The 16,875-nt window shown below is 46.2% G+C and overlaps 1 protein-coding gene across 3 annotated transcripts in view; it reads right to left on the bottom strand.

The window, feature by feature from the left end:
• LOC143290596 (uncharacterized) overlaps positions 1 to 16,875 on the bottom strand; it is a 79,804-nt gene extending 62,929 nt beyond the window's left edge. For all 3 annotated transcript variants that reach the window (XM_076600184.1, XM_076600185.1, XM_076600186.1), the window contains exon 1: positions 16,500 to 16,875. In XM_076600184.1, the coding sequence (XP_076456299.1) occupies positions 16,500 to 16,842 (343 nt within the window). In that variant the 5' untranslated portion in view covers positions 16,843 to 16,875. The remainder of the gene's footprint in view (positions 1 to 16,499) is intronic.

The following is a 16,875-nucleotide window of genomic DNA, read 5'->3' as shown; positions in this document are numbered from 1 at the left end:
CACACACACACACACACACACCACACACACACACACACACACACACACACACACACACACACACACACACGGGCGAACAAACACGGCAACTCACTCACTCACTCACTCACACTTTTCCTTTTTTCCCTGCTTTTCCAGTCCGCTTCATTATCTCACGCCACGACCACCCCACCCGCTAATGAAATCGTCATATTCCAACCTTTCGTGACGTCACCATCCCCAACTCCTTATTACATTAACTCACCCCAACCCTCATGACGTCACCCATCCCCAACCCTTTATTACATTAACTCCCCAACCCTCATGACGTCACCATCCCCAACTCCTTATTACATTAACTCACCCCAACCCTCATGACGTCATCCATCCCCAACCCTATTTTACATTAACTCACCCCACCCCTCATGACGTCACCCATCCCCAACCCTTTATTACATTAACTCACCCCACCCCTCATGACGTCACCCATCCCCAACCCTTTATTACATTAATTCACCCCACCCCTCATGACGTCACCCATCCCCAACCCTTTATTACGTTAACTCACCCCAACCTCATGACGTCACCCATCCCCAACCCTTTATTACATTAACTCACCCCAACCTCATGACGTCACCCATCCCTAACCCTATTTACATTAACTCACCCCAACCTCATGACGTCACCCATCCCTAACCCTTTGTTACATTAACTCACCCCAACCTCGTAACGTCACCCATCCCTAACCCTATATTACATTAACTCACCCCAACCCTCATGACGTCACCCATCCCCAACCCTCGTGACGTCACCCATCCCCAACCCTTTATTACATTAACTCACCCCAACCTCATGACGTCACCCATCCCTAACCCTATATTACATTAACTCACCCCAACCCTCATGACGTCACCCATCCCTAACCCTATATTACATTAACTCACCCCAACCCTCATGACGTCATCCATCCCTAACCCTTTATTACATTAACTCACCACAACCCTCATGACGTCACCCATCCCTAACCCTATATTACATTAACTCACCCCAACCCTCATGACGTCACCCATCCCTAACCCTATATTACATTAACTCACCCCAACCCTCATGACGTCACCCATCCCTAACCCTATATTACATTAACTCACCCCAACCCTCATGACGTCACCCATCCCTAGCCCTATATTACATTAACTCACCCCAACCTCGTAACGTCACCCATCCCCAGTGTAATATTTCATGAAGACATGAAGGCATACAAGAACGTCCATGTGAGAAACAGACAGAGATCTATAAGTATTCCTTGGAATACAACGTTGACTACAACGCTAACTGACTGGGCGTTACCAGGTGTCGCTAGATGTTACCCAGGGTATTCCACCCGTTCCAAACTTAATACCGGGTGTCGCCAGATGTTACCCAGGGTATTGCACCCGTTCCAAACTAATACCGGCTGTCGCCAGATGTTACCCAGGGCATTCCACCCGTTCCAAACTTATTACCGGCTGTCGCCAGATGTTACCCAGGGTATTCCACCCGTTCCAAACTTAATACCGGCTGTCGCCAGATGTTACCCAGGGTATTGCACCCGTTTTAAACTTATTACCGGCTGTCGCCAGATGTTACCCAGGGTATTGCACCCGTTCCAAACTTATTACCGGGTGTCGCCAGATCGTACCAGAGTATTCCACCCGTTCCAAACTTACAAGCCTTAGCAACAAGAGTTCCTTCACTTCTCTGTTTCAGAATTCGAGCCATCTGATATGTTCAAACAATTTCGTGTTTATGACAATGTATGCACTAGTTGACCAGCCCTGTGGTGCTGCAATAAGTCAGATCCATTAAAAAAAATCGTGCATAAATCACCATCGATAATTTTCATCAAAGCAATGTTTGAGGCACGTACTATACGTACAAGCAGAATATGAAGCCGTTTCAGCTTGGTACAGTAGGTCAGTGTATGTTGAAAGGGGGAGGACATCCGTCCAAGAGGTTCCTGGTGTAACCTTGTGATTTCATTATACCAACATAATACCAACTCTCTGATTTGATATCGCTTAACGCTGTAACAGTTAACAGGGTATCACGTGACGCCATCTGTAAAACATTCTTCCACGATGGAGTATCGGAAATGCATTACGCCGAAGTGGAAAAAAGACCGTTGACTTCCAACGACCTGCAACTGGCATTAACTCCTGTCACACAGGAGACGAATTACAGCCTGCATGTCACACTCTGAATACAGTGAACAGATAACATGACAACTCCACAGACCACACATTCCCTAAATCTAACAGACTGCGCGAAGGGGAAAATCTCTTGGGACAGGCACTTCATTCATTTTACGCTGTCGTTACCAGGAAACAAAACCATCAGTCGCACTACTTGATACAAATCTGCATTTCTTTTGCGATCTATATACCCGTAATTTGCAGACAAATAAGGTAATGTGATGTTCCAGTCTGCGGCTTATGGAGCCATTTCTGGACACTGGAGTGGGGAGAAAGAGAAAGGGGGGAAAAGTTTTTGGTAGTCTGAAACTGTCCGGCAAAAAACTGAGACCCGGCAGTTTACACAGGACACAGGGTATGACGATTCTGTATCTGTCGCCCAGAAACTGAAACGATGCTGATTTACTGGCGTAGTGGACAATGGTAAGGACGAATGTATGAATACTTGAATACTTCTACTAATCCAAAAAAAAGTATTGATAATAAAAAAATAAAATAAAATAAAAGACAAAATTTAAAAAAATAGGAGGTTTATGATGAAGGAGATGCGAGGAAAGAACGCGCTATTGTTCAACAATCACTGCATAAAGTTTCCGCTTTTTTCTAGTGCGTTCTTACACACACACACACATACCCGCACCCCCCGCACACATACACACCTGTATCATGAGCCTCACACACTGTTTAAAGGACTAATTACCATAAGCCTTACACACTGTTTAAAGGACTAATTACCACAAGCCTAACACTGTTTCAAGGACTAACTGCCATAAACCTTACACACTGTTTAAAGGACTAATTACCATAAGCCTCACACACTGTTTAAAGGACTAATTACCATAAGCCTTACACACTGTTTAAAGGACTAACTACCATAAGCCTTACACACTGTTTAAAGGACTAATTACCATAAGCCTTACACACTGTTTAAAGGACTAACTACCATAAACCTTACACACTGTTTAAAGGACTAACTACCATAAACCTTACACACTGTTTAAAGGACTAACTACCATAAGCCTTACACACTGTTTAAAGGACTAACTACCATAAGCCTTACACACTGTTTAAAGGACTAACTACCATAAGCCTTACACACTGTTTAAAGGACTAACTACCATAAGCCTTACACACTGTTTAAAGGACTAACTACCATAAGCCTTACACACTGTTTAAAGGACTAACTACCACAAGCCTAACACTTTAAAGGACTAACTACCATAAGCCTTACACACTGTTTAAAGGACTAACTACCATAAGCCTTACACACTGTTTAAAGGACTAACTACCACAAGCCTAACACTTTAAAGGACTAACTACCATAAGCCTTACACACTGTTTAAAGGACTAACTACCACAAGCCTAACACTTTAAAGGACTAACTGCCATAAGCCTTACACACTGTTTAAAGGACTAACAACCCACCTGACTATAACTGCATATTTATCCCTTCTCTAATTTTGTTACGTTCATTCATATCAGTTCTAGAAGCCCTGAGGACAATATTATAATCTGTTTTCTTTGTTTCTTTCTTGTTTAAAGGCCTGTCGACTGCACACGGACATACTAGTGCAAAAAACAACAACAAAAAACAACAACAACAACAACAAAAACTGACCCCATAGAATCTGAAGTGACAAACAAGTGCCCGAGAAACGGAAGGAAGATCAAACACAAGCACACACCATAGCCGAGCAAATATACTTAGAACATACCTGTGACGTTGACAACACCGTCCGTTTTGCCACAGAGAATTAAAAACAAAAAACTAACATGAATGTAAGCATCGTCATATATAAACCAAAAAATCATATGTATGATAACAGACATACAAACCCTCAAGTTACCAAAACGCATTTCACACGTCCTAGTCGCAGAAAATACAACTTAGTTATAGGGAAGGCATGGGTAAATGCGAACAGCGTGTAACTGCGAACGTTTCGTATACCGCCCCAGTTCGAAGCGTTCTTAACGGTTGTATTTCACAATTCAACGTCCGCTTTGACCTTTTTCTAATACCTTAATGAATATCTATTTCCAAGAACCAGTCAAACATCGGCAATTTCTGGCTATTTCCGCGCTCTTTCTTCTCTTCGCTGTCGACCAAGCTTACAAACGAACTCTCAAAATCCTAAAATCAAGGGAAGCAAATTGTTGGACTTAAACTTGGACACAGTTTGAAACAGTTGATTTGATGGGATACGTTGAATGCGCATTGCCAGTGCTGGGAGAATTTTAGAAAGCATATTGATGACAGATCAGAACGTCAGTTTTGACAGGAATCTGCAAAATAATGCCGTTTGCAATTAGACCATAGGATATGTTGATTTGAGTCTATCTGCGAACGATGCTGCACAGTTACTGAGCACTCTCAAAAGGGTTTGTTTGTGTGCAGTGTGGGGTGTGTTTAAATGAATGTTTGTGTGTTTGTGTGCATGTGTGATCAAAACCAACAATACAACAGTCTGGTACATTGTTCCAATAAATGTTATGTCTAATGAGTTAAAGACCTGCTTCTGTTTTAATTGTCTGCATGTACCAAAAGCCATCGTTCGCAATCAGACTTGCCCGTTCGCATTTACCCTCAGGCACCCCTGCTATTTCAAACGTCGACAAAACATTGAAAAGAATGAGCAGACGAACGTTTCCTGGTGCAACCAGTCGGAGAAATCCTTCAAAAACAAAAGAACTACGTTTGACTATCGTACGACATGTTATACTTTACAGTACACACGTTAGGCTGGTCGTTTCGACTGGGTCATTCGCAATTAGGCATACCTACCCTAATGCTCAATCATCAAGTCCAGAAAAAGACACAAAAACACATCTGATGCTTTCTTTTAAAACACGTGTGGACAGACCATGAAGGCACAAAGTGAGGAAGGTATGGGTAGAGACGACAGGGCGAAAACAACTCAGTTGACAGCGACATCAGAAAGAAGAGAAAGACAGACAGACGTCCACATCATCGGCAGGAAACAGCGAAGGGGGGTAGGGGTAGGGGTCGGGTTAAGGAGTGGGATTCATTCCAGTTTTATTCGGGGTAAAATTGTTTAACACAAACATCACTTTCCATCAGAAACTAAAACAAAAAATTCTTGCATACCGTAAAAACCGTAACAAACAGACAGACAGACAGACAAACAGACAGACAGACAGACAGAGGTGGGGACAGAATCTACAGAAAGAGGGGGAAGAGAGAGGGCGGGGGTGGATTAGCTGAAAGCTGCTTTTCATCGTGCCCTCAATAAGAAAGGAAGAAAGAAAGAAAGGAAGGAAGGGGGAGGGGAGGAAGGAAGGGAGGAAGGAGGAAAGGAAGGAAGAAAGGAAGAAAGAAAGGAAGGAAGGAAGGGAGGGAGGGAGGAAGGAAGGAAGAAGGAAAGAAAGAAAGAAAGATAGAAAGGAAGGAAGGAAGGAAGGAAGGGAGGAAGAAAGAAGGAAAGAAAGAAAGGAAGGAAGGAAGAAAGGGAGGAAGGAAAGGGAGGAAGAAAGAAAGAAAGGAAGGAAGGAAGAAAGGGAGGAAGGAAAGAAAGGGAGGAAGAAAGAAAGAAAGAAAGAAAGAAAGAAAGAAAGGAAGAAAGAAAGAAAGAAAGAAAGAAAGAAAGAAAGAAAGGAAGGAAGAAAGAAAGAAAGGAAGAAAGAAAGGAAGGAAGGAAGGAAGGGAGGGGGGAAAAAGAAGGAAAGAAAGGAAGAAAGAAAGAAAGGAAGGAAGAAAGGAAGGAAGAAAGGAAGGAAGGAAGGAAGGAAGGAAAGAAAGGGAGGAAGAAAGAAAGACGGAAGGGATGAGTGGCAAACAATGAAGACACATGGATGGTCATCAACAAGAGACGGAAATTAAAGGCAGACATCCAGCCAGGATAAACTCAAAAATTAATCAGAAAATATGACAGACAGACAGACAGACAGACAGACAGACAGACAGACAGCTGGACACAGGGGAACGGGGCAGGAGAAAGGTTTCTTTTGGATCTTGTGTGTGTGTGTGTGTGTGTGTGTGTGTGTGTGTGTGTGTGTGTGTGTGTGTGTGTGTGTGTGTGTGTGTGTGTGTGTGTGTGTGTGTGTGTGTGTGTGTGTGTCTGTGTGTGTGTGTGTGTGTGTGTGTCTGTATGTGTGTGTGTGTGTGTGTGTGTGTGTGTCTGTGTGTGTGTGTATGTGTGTGTGTGTGTGTATGTCTGTGTGTATGTGTGTGTGTCTGTGTGTATGTGTGTGTGTGTGTGTGTGTATGTGTGTGTGTGTATGTATGTATGTGTGTGTGTGTGTGTGTGTGTGTGTGTATGTGTGTGTGTGTGTATGTATGTATGTGTGTGTGTGTGTGTGTGTGTGTGTGTGTGTGTGTGTGTGTGTGTGTGTGTGTGAATACGAGCGCGAGCGTGTTGGGCTAACAGTACGGAGAACGTTACACCCACCTGCATTATCATATTAGAGATGAAAATAACAGGCGTTAAATAATGACCGAGCAAAATGAAAAATGCACTCTGCGGCCCTGTGCACACAGATGTGGTGATAAACATTCACTGCCAGATATATATATTGGGAGGGGTGGGAGGTGGTGGGGGGGCTTGTTTTGCAACTTCCAACCATTTCTGGAGCTTGGACTCTTGGTCTTCCTTTCCCGATTATCCTTCTCTTCGTCTCTCTCTTCCCCCCCCCCCCTCCCCCCCGTCATTTCATCAGCGGCGGAAACGTGTACCAACTGCAGAGTGTACATCAGGAATGTTGGTTGTCACAATATACAGAAATGAAGAATCTGCAAAGCGAGTAACTCATAAACAACATGATAAGGTGACAGTTGGACTGATTATTAATGCACGCTGTGCGTAATTTGTGCTCTGTGCTAAAACTGATGTTTCGTTTTGTACACGGAGTCAGAAGCCGTATTGTTTAACTAACATATTCCACAGCTCTTCCTATTTCTTTTTTTTTTTTTTTTTCTTTCTTTTTTTTTCTTTTTTCTTTGCTATTTTTGTTGTGTTTGTTGTGGTATTGGTAGTGGTTAAACAGTTCTCAGACGAGTCTTATAAAGAGGAAATCAAATTTTGAATAAAGATCTTTCAGTTTACATACATATTCCATACTCATTTCCTACATGCTTTCAGTTAAATTTCACTCAGTGGGGGTAAGAGCATACTGTTTTCCTTAAGGAAATAGCGCTTGGTGTTTCAGAACATGTTAACTATATTTTCCAACCCACTCCACCAAGAAGAAATGTAAGAACAAGAAGAAGAACCAGAAAGAGATGGGGAAGAGAAAGAGAGAGAGAGAGAGAGGGAGGGGAGACAGAGAGGGGGGAGAGAGAGAGAGAGAGGAGAGGAGAGAGAGAGAGAGGGAGAGAGAGAGAGGGGGGGGGAGAGAGGGGGGGGAGAGAGAGAGGAGAGAGAGAGGAGAGAGAGAGGGGGGGAGAGAGAGAGGAGAGAGAGAAGAGAGAGAGAGGGGAGAGAGAGAGACGGGAGAGAGAGAGAGGGGAGAGAGAACAGGAAAGCTCATCACAGGTCACCCTGAACTGAGAGATTTACCTGTTAAACAGCAGCAACAGTTAAAAAGAATTTATAAAGGGTGAAGTGTCTCTTTTTGTATCAGTTTGCAAATTCAAAACTGTCTGCCTTGAGAGATTTGCAGGAAAATGGTTGCAGTGATATTTTCCCAGTTTCCCAAACCAAGGCTGAGTGAAATCCCACAATGAAAATGTAGCAAGAAACAAATGAACCCTTTGACTAGTCTGAGTCAATCTGAATCTGGTAACCCAGCATAAGAAAGACTGGTATAGTCCGCAACAAGGAATTTCTAGCCTGCGAGCCAGCGAGAGAGAAAGAGATAGACAGACAGACAGACAGTCACAGAGAGAGATGGGGGGAGGGGGCGTGCGGGAGAGAGAGAGAGAGAGAGAGAGAGAGAGAGAGAGAGAGAGAGAGAGAGTGAACGAGCTTTTGTCTTAAAAGGGAAAACGGAGCAAGTACACGTGTAAGACTTGTTTCACTCTGCCCTCATACAAGAGAAATCTAACAAGTACGCAATACAAAAGGCGCTGCATTACACAGGTAAATTTCAAATTGTATCAAACAACAACAAAACATAAATACATGCAGAGAGAGACAGACAGACAGACCGACAGAGAGAGAGAGGGGGAGAGAGAGGGGGGAAGTGAAACAGATAGATAAACCGACAGACCGACAGAGAGAGAAGGGAAGAGAGAGGGGGGGGGAGTGAGACAGACAGAGAGTGAGAGAAAGAACGGAGAGGGAGAGAGGGGGAAAGTGAGACAGACAGACAGACCGACAGACAGAGAGAGAGGGAGAGAGAGAGAGGGAGAGAGAGGGGGGAGTGAAACAGACAGACCGACAGACACAGAGTGAGAGAGAGACACAGAGAGAGACAGAGAGAGGGAGGGAGTGAGAGAGACATACATACAGACAGACAGTTTTAATGAAAACGTCCCCAACGTTTGCTCCTGTCAGCTCTAGGTGTATTCCCTCCCCTTGTGTCTGTATCAAAAGACATCAAATTCCGCCAATGCACTTGTTTCCTTTCTTTTTTTTATAATAATTTTCAGATTTCAATATTTCGTTCTTTGTTCACATTTTATATTGACGATTGAATCAACTTCCGGGTGAAATGAAATCAATTAATCACAAAGAATCCGACTGTATCCAAATGCCTTTGGCTTTTTTGGGGGGGTGGGGTGGGGTTGGAGTGGGGGTGCGGGGGGTGGGGGTGGGGGCATTTTCCAGCTTCAGAGACTTTGTGTTCGGTATTGGGAAAGTGTCTTCTGTGGACTGACACAGAAGCGGGAATCGTCAGAACAGACCTCTTTCCACTGACACGGACACTGCTGAAGGTGGGCACACCCAGAATGTCTTGTCCCCTGTGCCTGGGAGTGAAGGCAGCTCTGACACACTGCCTGCCCAGAATGTCGTGTCCCCTGTGCCTGGGAGTGAAGGCAGCTCTGACACACTGCCTGCCCAGAATGTCGTGTCCCCTGTGCCTGGGAGTGAAGGCAGCTCTGACACACTGCCTGCCCAGAATGTCGTGTCCCCTGTGCCTGGGAGTGAAGGCAGCTCTGACACACTGCCTGCCCAGAATGTCGTGTCCCCTGTGCCTGGGAGTGAAGGCAGCTCTGACACACTGCCTGCCCAGAATGTCGTGTCCCCTGTGCCTGGGAGTGAAGGCAGCTCTGACACACTGCCTGCCCAGAATGTCTTGTTCCCTGTGCCTGGGAGTGAAGGCAGCTCTGACACACTGCCTGCCCAGAATGTCTTGTCTCCTGTGCCTGGGAGTGAAGGCAGCTCTGGCACACTGCCTGCCCAGAATGTCGTGTCCCCTGTGCCTGGGAGTGAAGGCAGCTCTGACACACTGCCTGCCCAGAATGTCGTGTCCCCTGTGCCTGGGAGTGAAGGCAGCTCTGACACACTGCCTGGGCCACTGGGGGGGCTTGCGTGAGCGAACTTAACAGCACTAAGTTTGCTTATCTTTATGAATGTTCCTAACTTAGCAGCAGTACGTTTCCTTATCGTAAGGAATGTTCCTAACTTAACAGCACTAAGTTTGTTAATCTTTATGAATGTTCCTAACTTAGCAGCACTAAGTTTGCTTATCGTAAGGAATGTTCTTAACTTAGCAGCACTAAGTTTGCTTATCTTTATGAATGTTCCTAACTTAGCAGCACTAAGTTTGCTTATCGTAAGGAATGTTCCTAACTTAGCAGCACTAAGTTTGCTTATCGTAAGGAATGTTCCTAACTTAGCAGCACTAAGTTTGCTTATCGTAAGGAATGTTCCTAACTTAGCAGCACTGAGTTTGCTTATCGTAAGGAATGTTCCCAACTCCTGGGTGAATTCGGGTGGGTTGCATGAGCGAACTTAGCATCGATACGTTTACTTATCATTAAGAATGTTCCTAACTCCAGGGTAAATTCCATGGGGTGGGTTGCATGAGCGAGCTAAGCATCGCTAAGTTTGCTTATCGTTAAGAATGTTCCCAACTCCACGGTAAACTCCACATACTTAGGAATATTCTTTACTCTAAGCAACCCGGTCCTGGGACCCGTGGCCTGGCCACCATGGTCCGCCATAGTCCACCACCATGGTCCGCCATAGTCCACCACAGTCCCCCACCATAGTCCACCATGGTCCACCATAGTCCACCACCATAGTCTACCATAGTCCACCATAGTCCACTACCATAGTCCACCACGATCCACTGATTGCAGACCTTCAGGAAACTATGATGCGCCACGGAGTTCAGTTTTAAGGACTTCTGAATCGATAATATTGCCAGGTTCGTGCATGCTCACAGCACGAAAACATCGATTTGATCACGAGGAAACAAACAAATAAAGAGATATATTATATATATATACATGTATTTCGATTGTAAGTCTGCAAACGTTTACAATAATCATTTTGCGGTAGTATGCAACTACTTCAGTTATCCACGCTGCAACGTGTATGTCCGTCAGTGATTCTCTCTCTCTCTCTCTCTCTCTCTCTCTCTCTCTCTCTCTCTCTCTCTTCCAAATTATAAAATCACTCAGGAGACCACTGTCGACTGATGCACAGCTTTTCTGGAAACTTTTCGGCACACAAAATTAATTGAACCAGTTTTGAACTATGGAGCGGAAATATGGGGACTCATGCCAAATAACCAAATGGAAAGAGTACATGGTGGTGGTGTGTCCATCGAGATCGATGATGACCATCGTTGTCATCCAGATGGGGGATGGGGGATGGGGGGAGGGTGGTGGTGTGGTGGGGGGAAGGATGCTCATGAATCTATCTGTGAGTGCGCAGATGGCTGAATAGTCCAATCTGCGCACGAAATGTTCGCTGACAGTTGGGGCAGACAAAGACAGGCATATCATTGTCAGGGAGCTTGTTTGCCTGTGACTTTCTGGCCTGCCTCTTCTCAACAGCTGCAGCAGTCCTGTTGGCCTCGCACAACCTGGCGCCTTTGTGCACAGCAGCGCGCCATTTGTCACGGTCCACTGCAGATTCCTCCCAGGAGTCAGGGTTGATATCAAACGCTTTCAGAGAGACTTTCAGAGTATCTCTGAAGCGCTTCTTCTGACCTCCGTGTGATCTCTTCCCTTTTTGCAGCTCGCCATAGAAGAGCCTTTTGGGCAGCTGATGGTCTGGCATGCGCGCCACGTGTCCAGCCCAGCGAAGCTGGGACTGCATCAGGATGGTGAAGATGCTGGGAAGGGTGGCTTTTGCGAGCACCTCTGTGTCTGGGGTCTTGTCTTGCCACTTGATGTTCAGTAGCTTCCTGAGGCATGTTGTGTGGAAGTGGTTCAGCTTCTTGGCATGTCGTTGGTACACTGTCCAAGTTTCGCAGGCGTACAGTAGTGTGGGGAGAACTACTGCTCTGTAGACCTTTAGCTTGGTCTCAAGACTAATGCCTCTTCTGTTCCAGACATTTGCATTGAGTCTACCAAAAGTTGCGCTTGCTCTTGCAATCCTGACGTTCACTTCATCGTCGATGGTCGCATTTCGTGACAGTGTGCTGCCAAGGTATGTGAACCGCTCCACCGCACTGAGTCTCTGACCGTTGACTGTGATGTTGGGCTCAACGTAGGGTTTCCCTGGGGCTGGCTGATGGAGAACTTCAGTTTTCCTCGTGCTGATGGTAAGGCCAAAGTTCCTGCTGGCAGTGGCAAACTTGTCGACGCTGAGTTGCATGTCAGCTTCAGATCCAGCGTTGAGGGCACAATCATCAGCAAACAAAAAGTCTCTGATGATGTCTGTCATGACCTTCGTTTTTGCTTGAAGCCTTCTGAGGTTAAACAGCTTGCCATCTGTTCGGTACTTTAGGCCGATTCCAACATCGCCATCTCTGAAGGCATCAGTAAGCATTGCAGAGAACATGAGGCTGAACAGCGTTGGAGCCAAGACGCAGCCTTGCTTGACACCATTTGTGACAGCAAAAGGAGCAGATGTTTCACCATTGTCCTGGACTCGAGCCTGCATGCCTTCATGGAATTGGCTGACCAAGGAAATAAATTTCCGAGGGCATCCGTACTTGGCCATGATCTTCCACAGTCCCTCTCTGCTCACGGTGTCGAAGGCCTTAGTGAGGTCGACATAGGTGGAGAACAGATCAGCATTTTGCTCCTGACATTTCTCTTGCAGCTGCCTTGCAGCAAACACCATGTCAGTGGTTCCGCGCTCTTTCCGGAATCCACATTGGCTCTCAGGCAAATGACCTTGGTCAAGGTGTGCTGTGAGGCGGTTAAGTAGGATCCTGGCAAGTATCTTGCCTGCGATGGAGAGCAAGGAAATGCCCCGATGGTTATCACAGGCTTGCCGGTTCCCCTTTCGCTTGTACAAGTGAATGATAGATGCATCTTTGAAATCCTGGGGGATCGTCTCTTCTTTCCACATGAGTGAGTACAGCTGATGAAGCTTCTCAGTCAGCACAGTGCCTCCATCCTTGTAGACCTCTGTTGGTATGGAGTCTGAGCCAGGTGCTTTGCCACTGGATAGCAGACGGATTGCTTTCTGGGTCTCAAGAAGTGTTGGCGAATCGTCCAGTGCTTCGTTGGTGGGGACTTGTGGGAGACGGTCTATGGCTTCATCATTTATGGAGGAAGGGCGATTTAAGACACTGTTGAAGTGCTCAGCCCATCGTTCGAGAATGTTCTCCTTCTCGGTGATCAAGGTATTCCCATCTGCACTGAGGAGGGGGGATGATCCTGAGGATGTGGGGCCATAGACTTCTTTTAAGGCATCATAGAACCTCTTCATATCGTGCCTGTCAGCATATCCCTGGATCTCATCAGCTTTGTCACTCAGCCACTTATCCTGCATCTGGCGTAACTTTTGCTGAACAGTCCTGCGGATGGCATTGTATGCATCCTTTTTTGATGTGGACTTTGGGTTGCTCAGGTGGGCTTGATGCAGACGGCGTTTCTCATCCAGAAGCTGCTTGATTTCATCACAGTTTTCATCAAACCAGTCTTTGTGCTTTCTGGTCATGGGTCCCAGGGTCTCTGAAGCTGTACTATAGATCAGCTCACGCAGGGTCCTCCAGTCAGACTCCACATTCTGGTTGTCCAGAGAGGCGGATTCCAGACGATCTTCCAGCAGCTCCACAAAGGACTGTTTGATGGTGATGCTTTTCAGCTTAGCGATGTTGAGCCGTTTTGGAGCCTTCTGGCCTTGGGGGCGTCTCTTGGGCTGGATTCGAATATTCAGCTTCGAGACTACAAGGCGATGGTCTGTCCAACACTCGGCGCCGCACATGGTCTTTGTTACATGTACATCTTGCCTATCCCTTTTCCTGACGATGACATAATCGATGAGATGCCAATGCTTTGAGCGAGGGTGCATCCATGATGTCCTGTTACGGGTAGGGAGGCAGAAAACTGTGTTGGTTATCAGCAGTTCGTGCTCTGCACAGGTCTGAAGCAAAAGCAATCCATTTGGGTTGCAGTGGCCCACACCGTGCTTTCCAATCACTCCATCCCAGGAGATGTAGTCAGAGCCAACTCTAGCATTGAAGTCCCCAAGAATGATGAGCTTGTCTGCTTTAGGGATAGCAGCAATGACAGAGTGAAGGTCCTCGTAGAACTTCGCCTTCACTTCATCCGGGTTGGTCATGGTTGGGGCGTAGGCACTGACAATGGTGAGGTGCTTCTGGCCAGATGCCAGTGGGAGTTTCATGGTCATAAGCCTATCGTTGACTCCCTTTGGGATTCCAGCTAGCTTGCTGACAAGTGCTGTTTTTACTGCAAAACCAACGCCAGCCTCACGTCGCTCTTCGCTTCCTCGTCCACTCCAGAAGAAGGTGTAACCAGATCCCCGTTCACAGAGCTCGCCTTCGCCTGCAAGCCGAGTCTCACTCAAGGCTGCGATGTCGATGTTGTATCTGGCGAGTTCGGATGCAACTAGTGCTGTTCTCCTTTGGGGTCTGTCCGCGTTATCTCTGTCCAGGAGAGTCCTTATGTTCCAAGCACCAATGGTGAGAGGAACGATCCTTGTTTTTTTCTTTTCTTTCTCTTTGTTTCGACCGCTGATGTAGGGTCCCCGCCAGCCGCGGTATGCTGGCCAGGGTGATATGGAGCAGGCAATTTTTAGGGCACCTTTTCTAGCCCCTTCCTCATGCCAGGGAGGTGAGCAGTGCATTCCTAAAGAGGGCTGCTCAGACGCTCAGACGGCTGCCGAGCTCCATCGCTGCTCCTGTCGACGAAGAACGACCCTATGGCCTGAGCCGCCTGCGTGCAGGTCTGCGGCTGCGACTGCCAGTGTACCCACACCTGTCGTTTCGTCGCTCGCCTGTCGCCACAGGACTTGGGGGTGATGAAATGATGAAGGATGAAAGGTCATTTTGGATGACTGATGACTTGCGCGATGAGTTTGTTTAAAGTGAAGAGGAGTTGCGCAACGTCGACCTCACTCTCTCGTCAGGGTCCACCAATTTCCAGTGGCAAGACTAAGTCGAGACGACTGGAGGATGAGCACGGATGCAGTGGATGACCAAGATATCCTTTCGGTGTCTCATCTTGCTCTCTGCACTCCACAGTGCGTTGCTGTAATCGCCTTCCTCTCCGTTGAACCGATAGGTTTCTTCCGCAGATTCTGCCGGATCCAGACTTCGCATACATGGGTAGACACACCCCGGAGGCCAACTGCGTGTGGCATGCACACAGCACAGTGGAGCTAGATGGCCGTCGGTGGCTCTCCTGAGCCGACGCCCTTTTATGGATCTCCATAAGGGTGTCTAGCCACCCGCCTCACCAGTCCCAGAAGGGAGCGGTGGAAGTGCCGGTTTAGTCGTCGGCAACCCGACCCTGAACAGGTTGTACTGGATTACAGGTTACCAGTAGCAGATCTAATGACCTGACCTGACATATCAAGAGTACATACTTTTGCAATGAAGCGCTTTCTTGGTGTCCCATCACATTCATCAAACACTATAATGCATGGTGAAACTGGCAGGTACCCACTGTATATTAAATCAATAGTAAAATGCATTAGACATTGGCTCACACTTACTAGACAGTAGACTGCCAACATCACGATTATGTAGGCAAGCATACGAGATGCTGCTGCTGCAAGAGGAGAAGGGTAAACAGAACTGGGTATTCCACATCAAGAAAACACTAACGGAACATGGACTCGGTCTTGTTTGGATGTGCCAAAGAGAGCGGCTTTGTATCTGAATTTAAAGATAGACTTATAGCATGTTACAAACAAAACTGGCACGGAGAAATAAAGAGCAATGATAGGTATAAATAATTCTATTCATTTAAAACAACATTTCAAACAGAGAAATATATCAAGATCGTAACAAACAAGTGGTATAAAATCTGCTTTGCGAGGCTCAGATTGAGAGCACTTGCACTGAATGCCAACAGAAGATGGTTCGTTCAGATATAGAAACATTCCCTTGCCCAATGTGTGGCGAAAGCCCAGAAGATGAAAACCATTTCATATTTAACAGCAAAAGATACGAAGAACTGCGAAAAAAAAGTACCCTTTTCAATACAGCTCCAGCGCAGAGAAAAGATTTGTTCGGCATACTGATGACAGAAAATGAAAATATGATAATCCCACTAGCAAAATATGTATCAGAGGCAGTAAATATACATAAAACGTCTACTATCGGTACAAATACTCATTAGTCAATTAAAAACGTATCATGGGATTTATGAGGGGAAAAAAGGCACAGACAAAAAGAAGGGTTCCATTTGGATGGTCAATTTCGACAATGTATTTTTGGGAAGTGTTCGTATTGATATGACGTGTTTCGGTGTTACAGGCTTAAATAATTATTATATGTTTTATATGTACTTTGTTATGTGACCGTATTGATATGATGTGTGTCGATGTTACATGCTTGAATAATTATTCTATGGATTATATATACTTGTTTCCTGTGTACTGTTCAACCCTTGGAGACGAACGACTGGGGCGGGAAAGGCACAGTACCCGCCTGCCACATGGACTTTTTAAGCAAATGACAAAGTACCAAAGTGCCGCTTATCCCTTAGTAGTTTAGTTTACATTTGTTTTGCACCATTTTTTGTTCTGATTTGTACCAACTATGTCACTAGAGCTTTACAGATAATGACATTAAACATTTCAGTGTTCAGTGCTCTCTCTCTCTCTCACCAACACACACACACACACTCTCTCTCCCTTTCTCTCTTCCTCACACGCACACACACACACACACACACACACACACACACACACACACACACACACGACACAGAGACAAATACATGATTAAGAACAAAACAAAACAAACTTTACAACCCTATCTATAATCCAATCCAGAGAAACCAACACTCACTGCGCACAGCCCACGCCTCCCGTTTGTGGAAGCCCCGGGAATACTCCCCCAACGAGTGGCTGCAGTCCTTGCTGACGTTGTGGTACCGGCCGGGGTTCACCCCCCCATCCAGCACGGCTTCCCACACTGCAGGGAACAGAGCGGACCCTCTCTGGGCAGACACCTCCAACAACTTCCTCCCCGTCACTTCCGCCCTTGTCCCCTGCACATCCCCCCCGGCCACATCTGTTGAGGACACCCACGGGAGTCGTCTTTCCAGAGCGGAACATCCCACAGGACCCAAAGGAAACATCACAGCACAGACCACACAGCGTAACACCACAGTTGTCCGCGAGCCCCCCATTTTGTTCTCTGTTGTTTTTCTTTTCTTTTCTTT

The sequence above is a fragment of the Babylonia areolata genome, chromosome 15 (genome assembly GCF_041734735.1).
Source record: "Babylonia areolata isolate BAREFJ2019XMU chromosome 15, ASM4173473v1, whole genome shotgun sequence".
In the NCBI taxonomy this organism is placed as follows: domain Eukaryota; kingdom Metazoa; phylum Mollusca; class Gastropoda; order Neogastropoda; family Buccinidae; genus Babylonia; species Babylonia areolata.
This window is presented reverse-complemented; position numbering and strand designations above follow the sequence as displayed.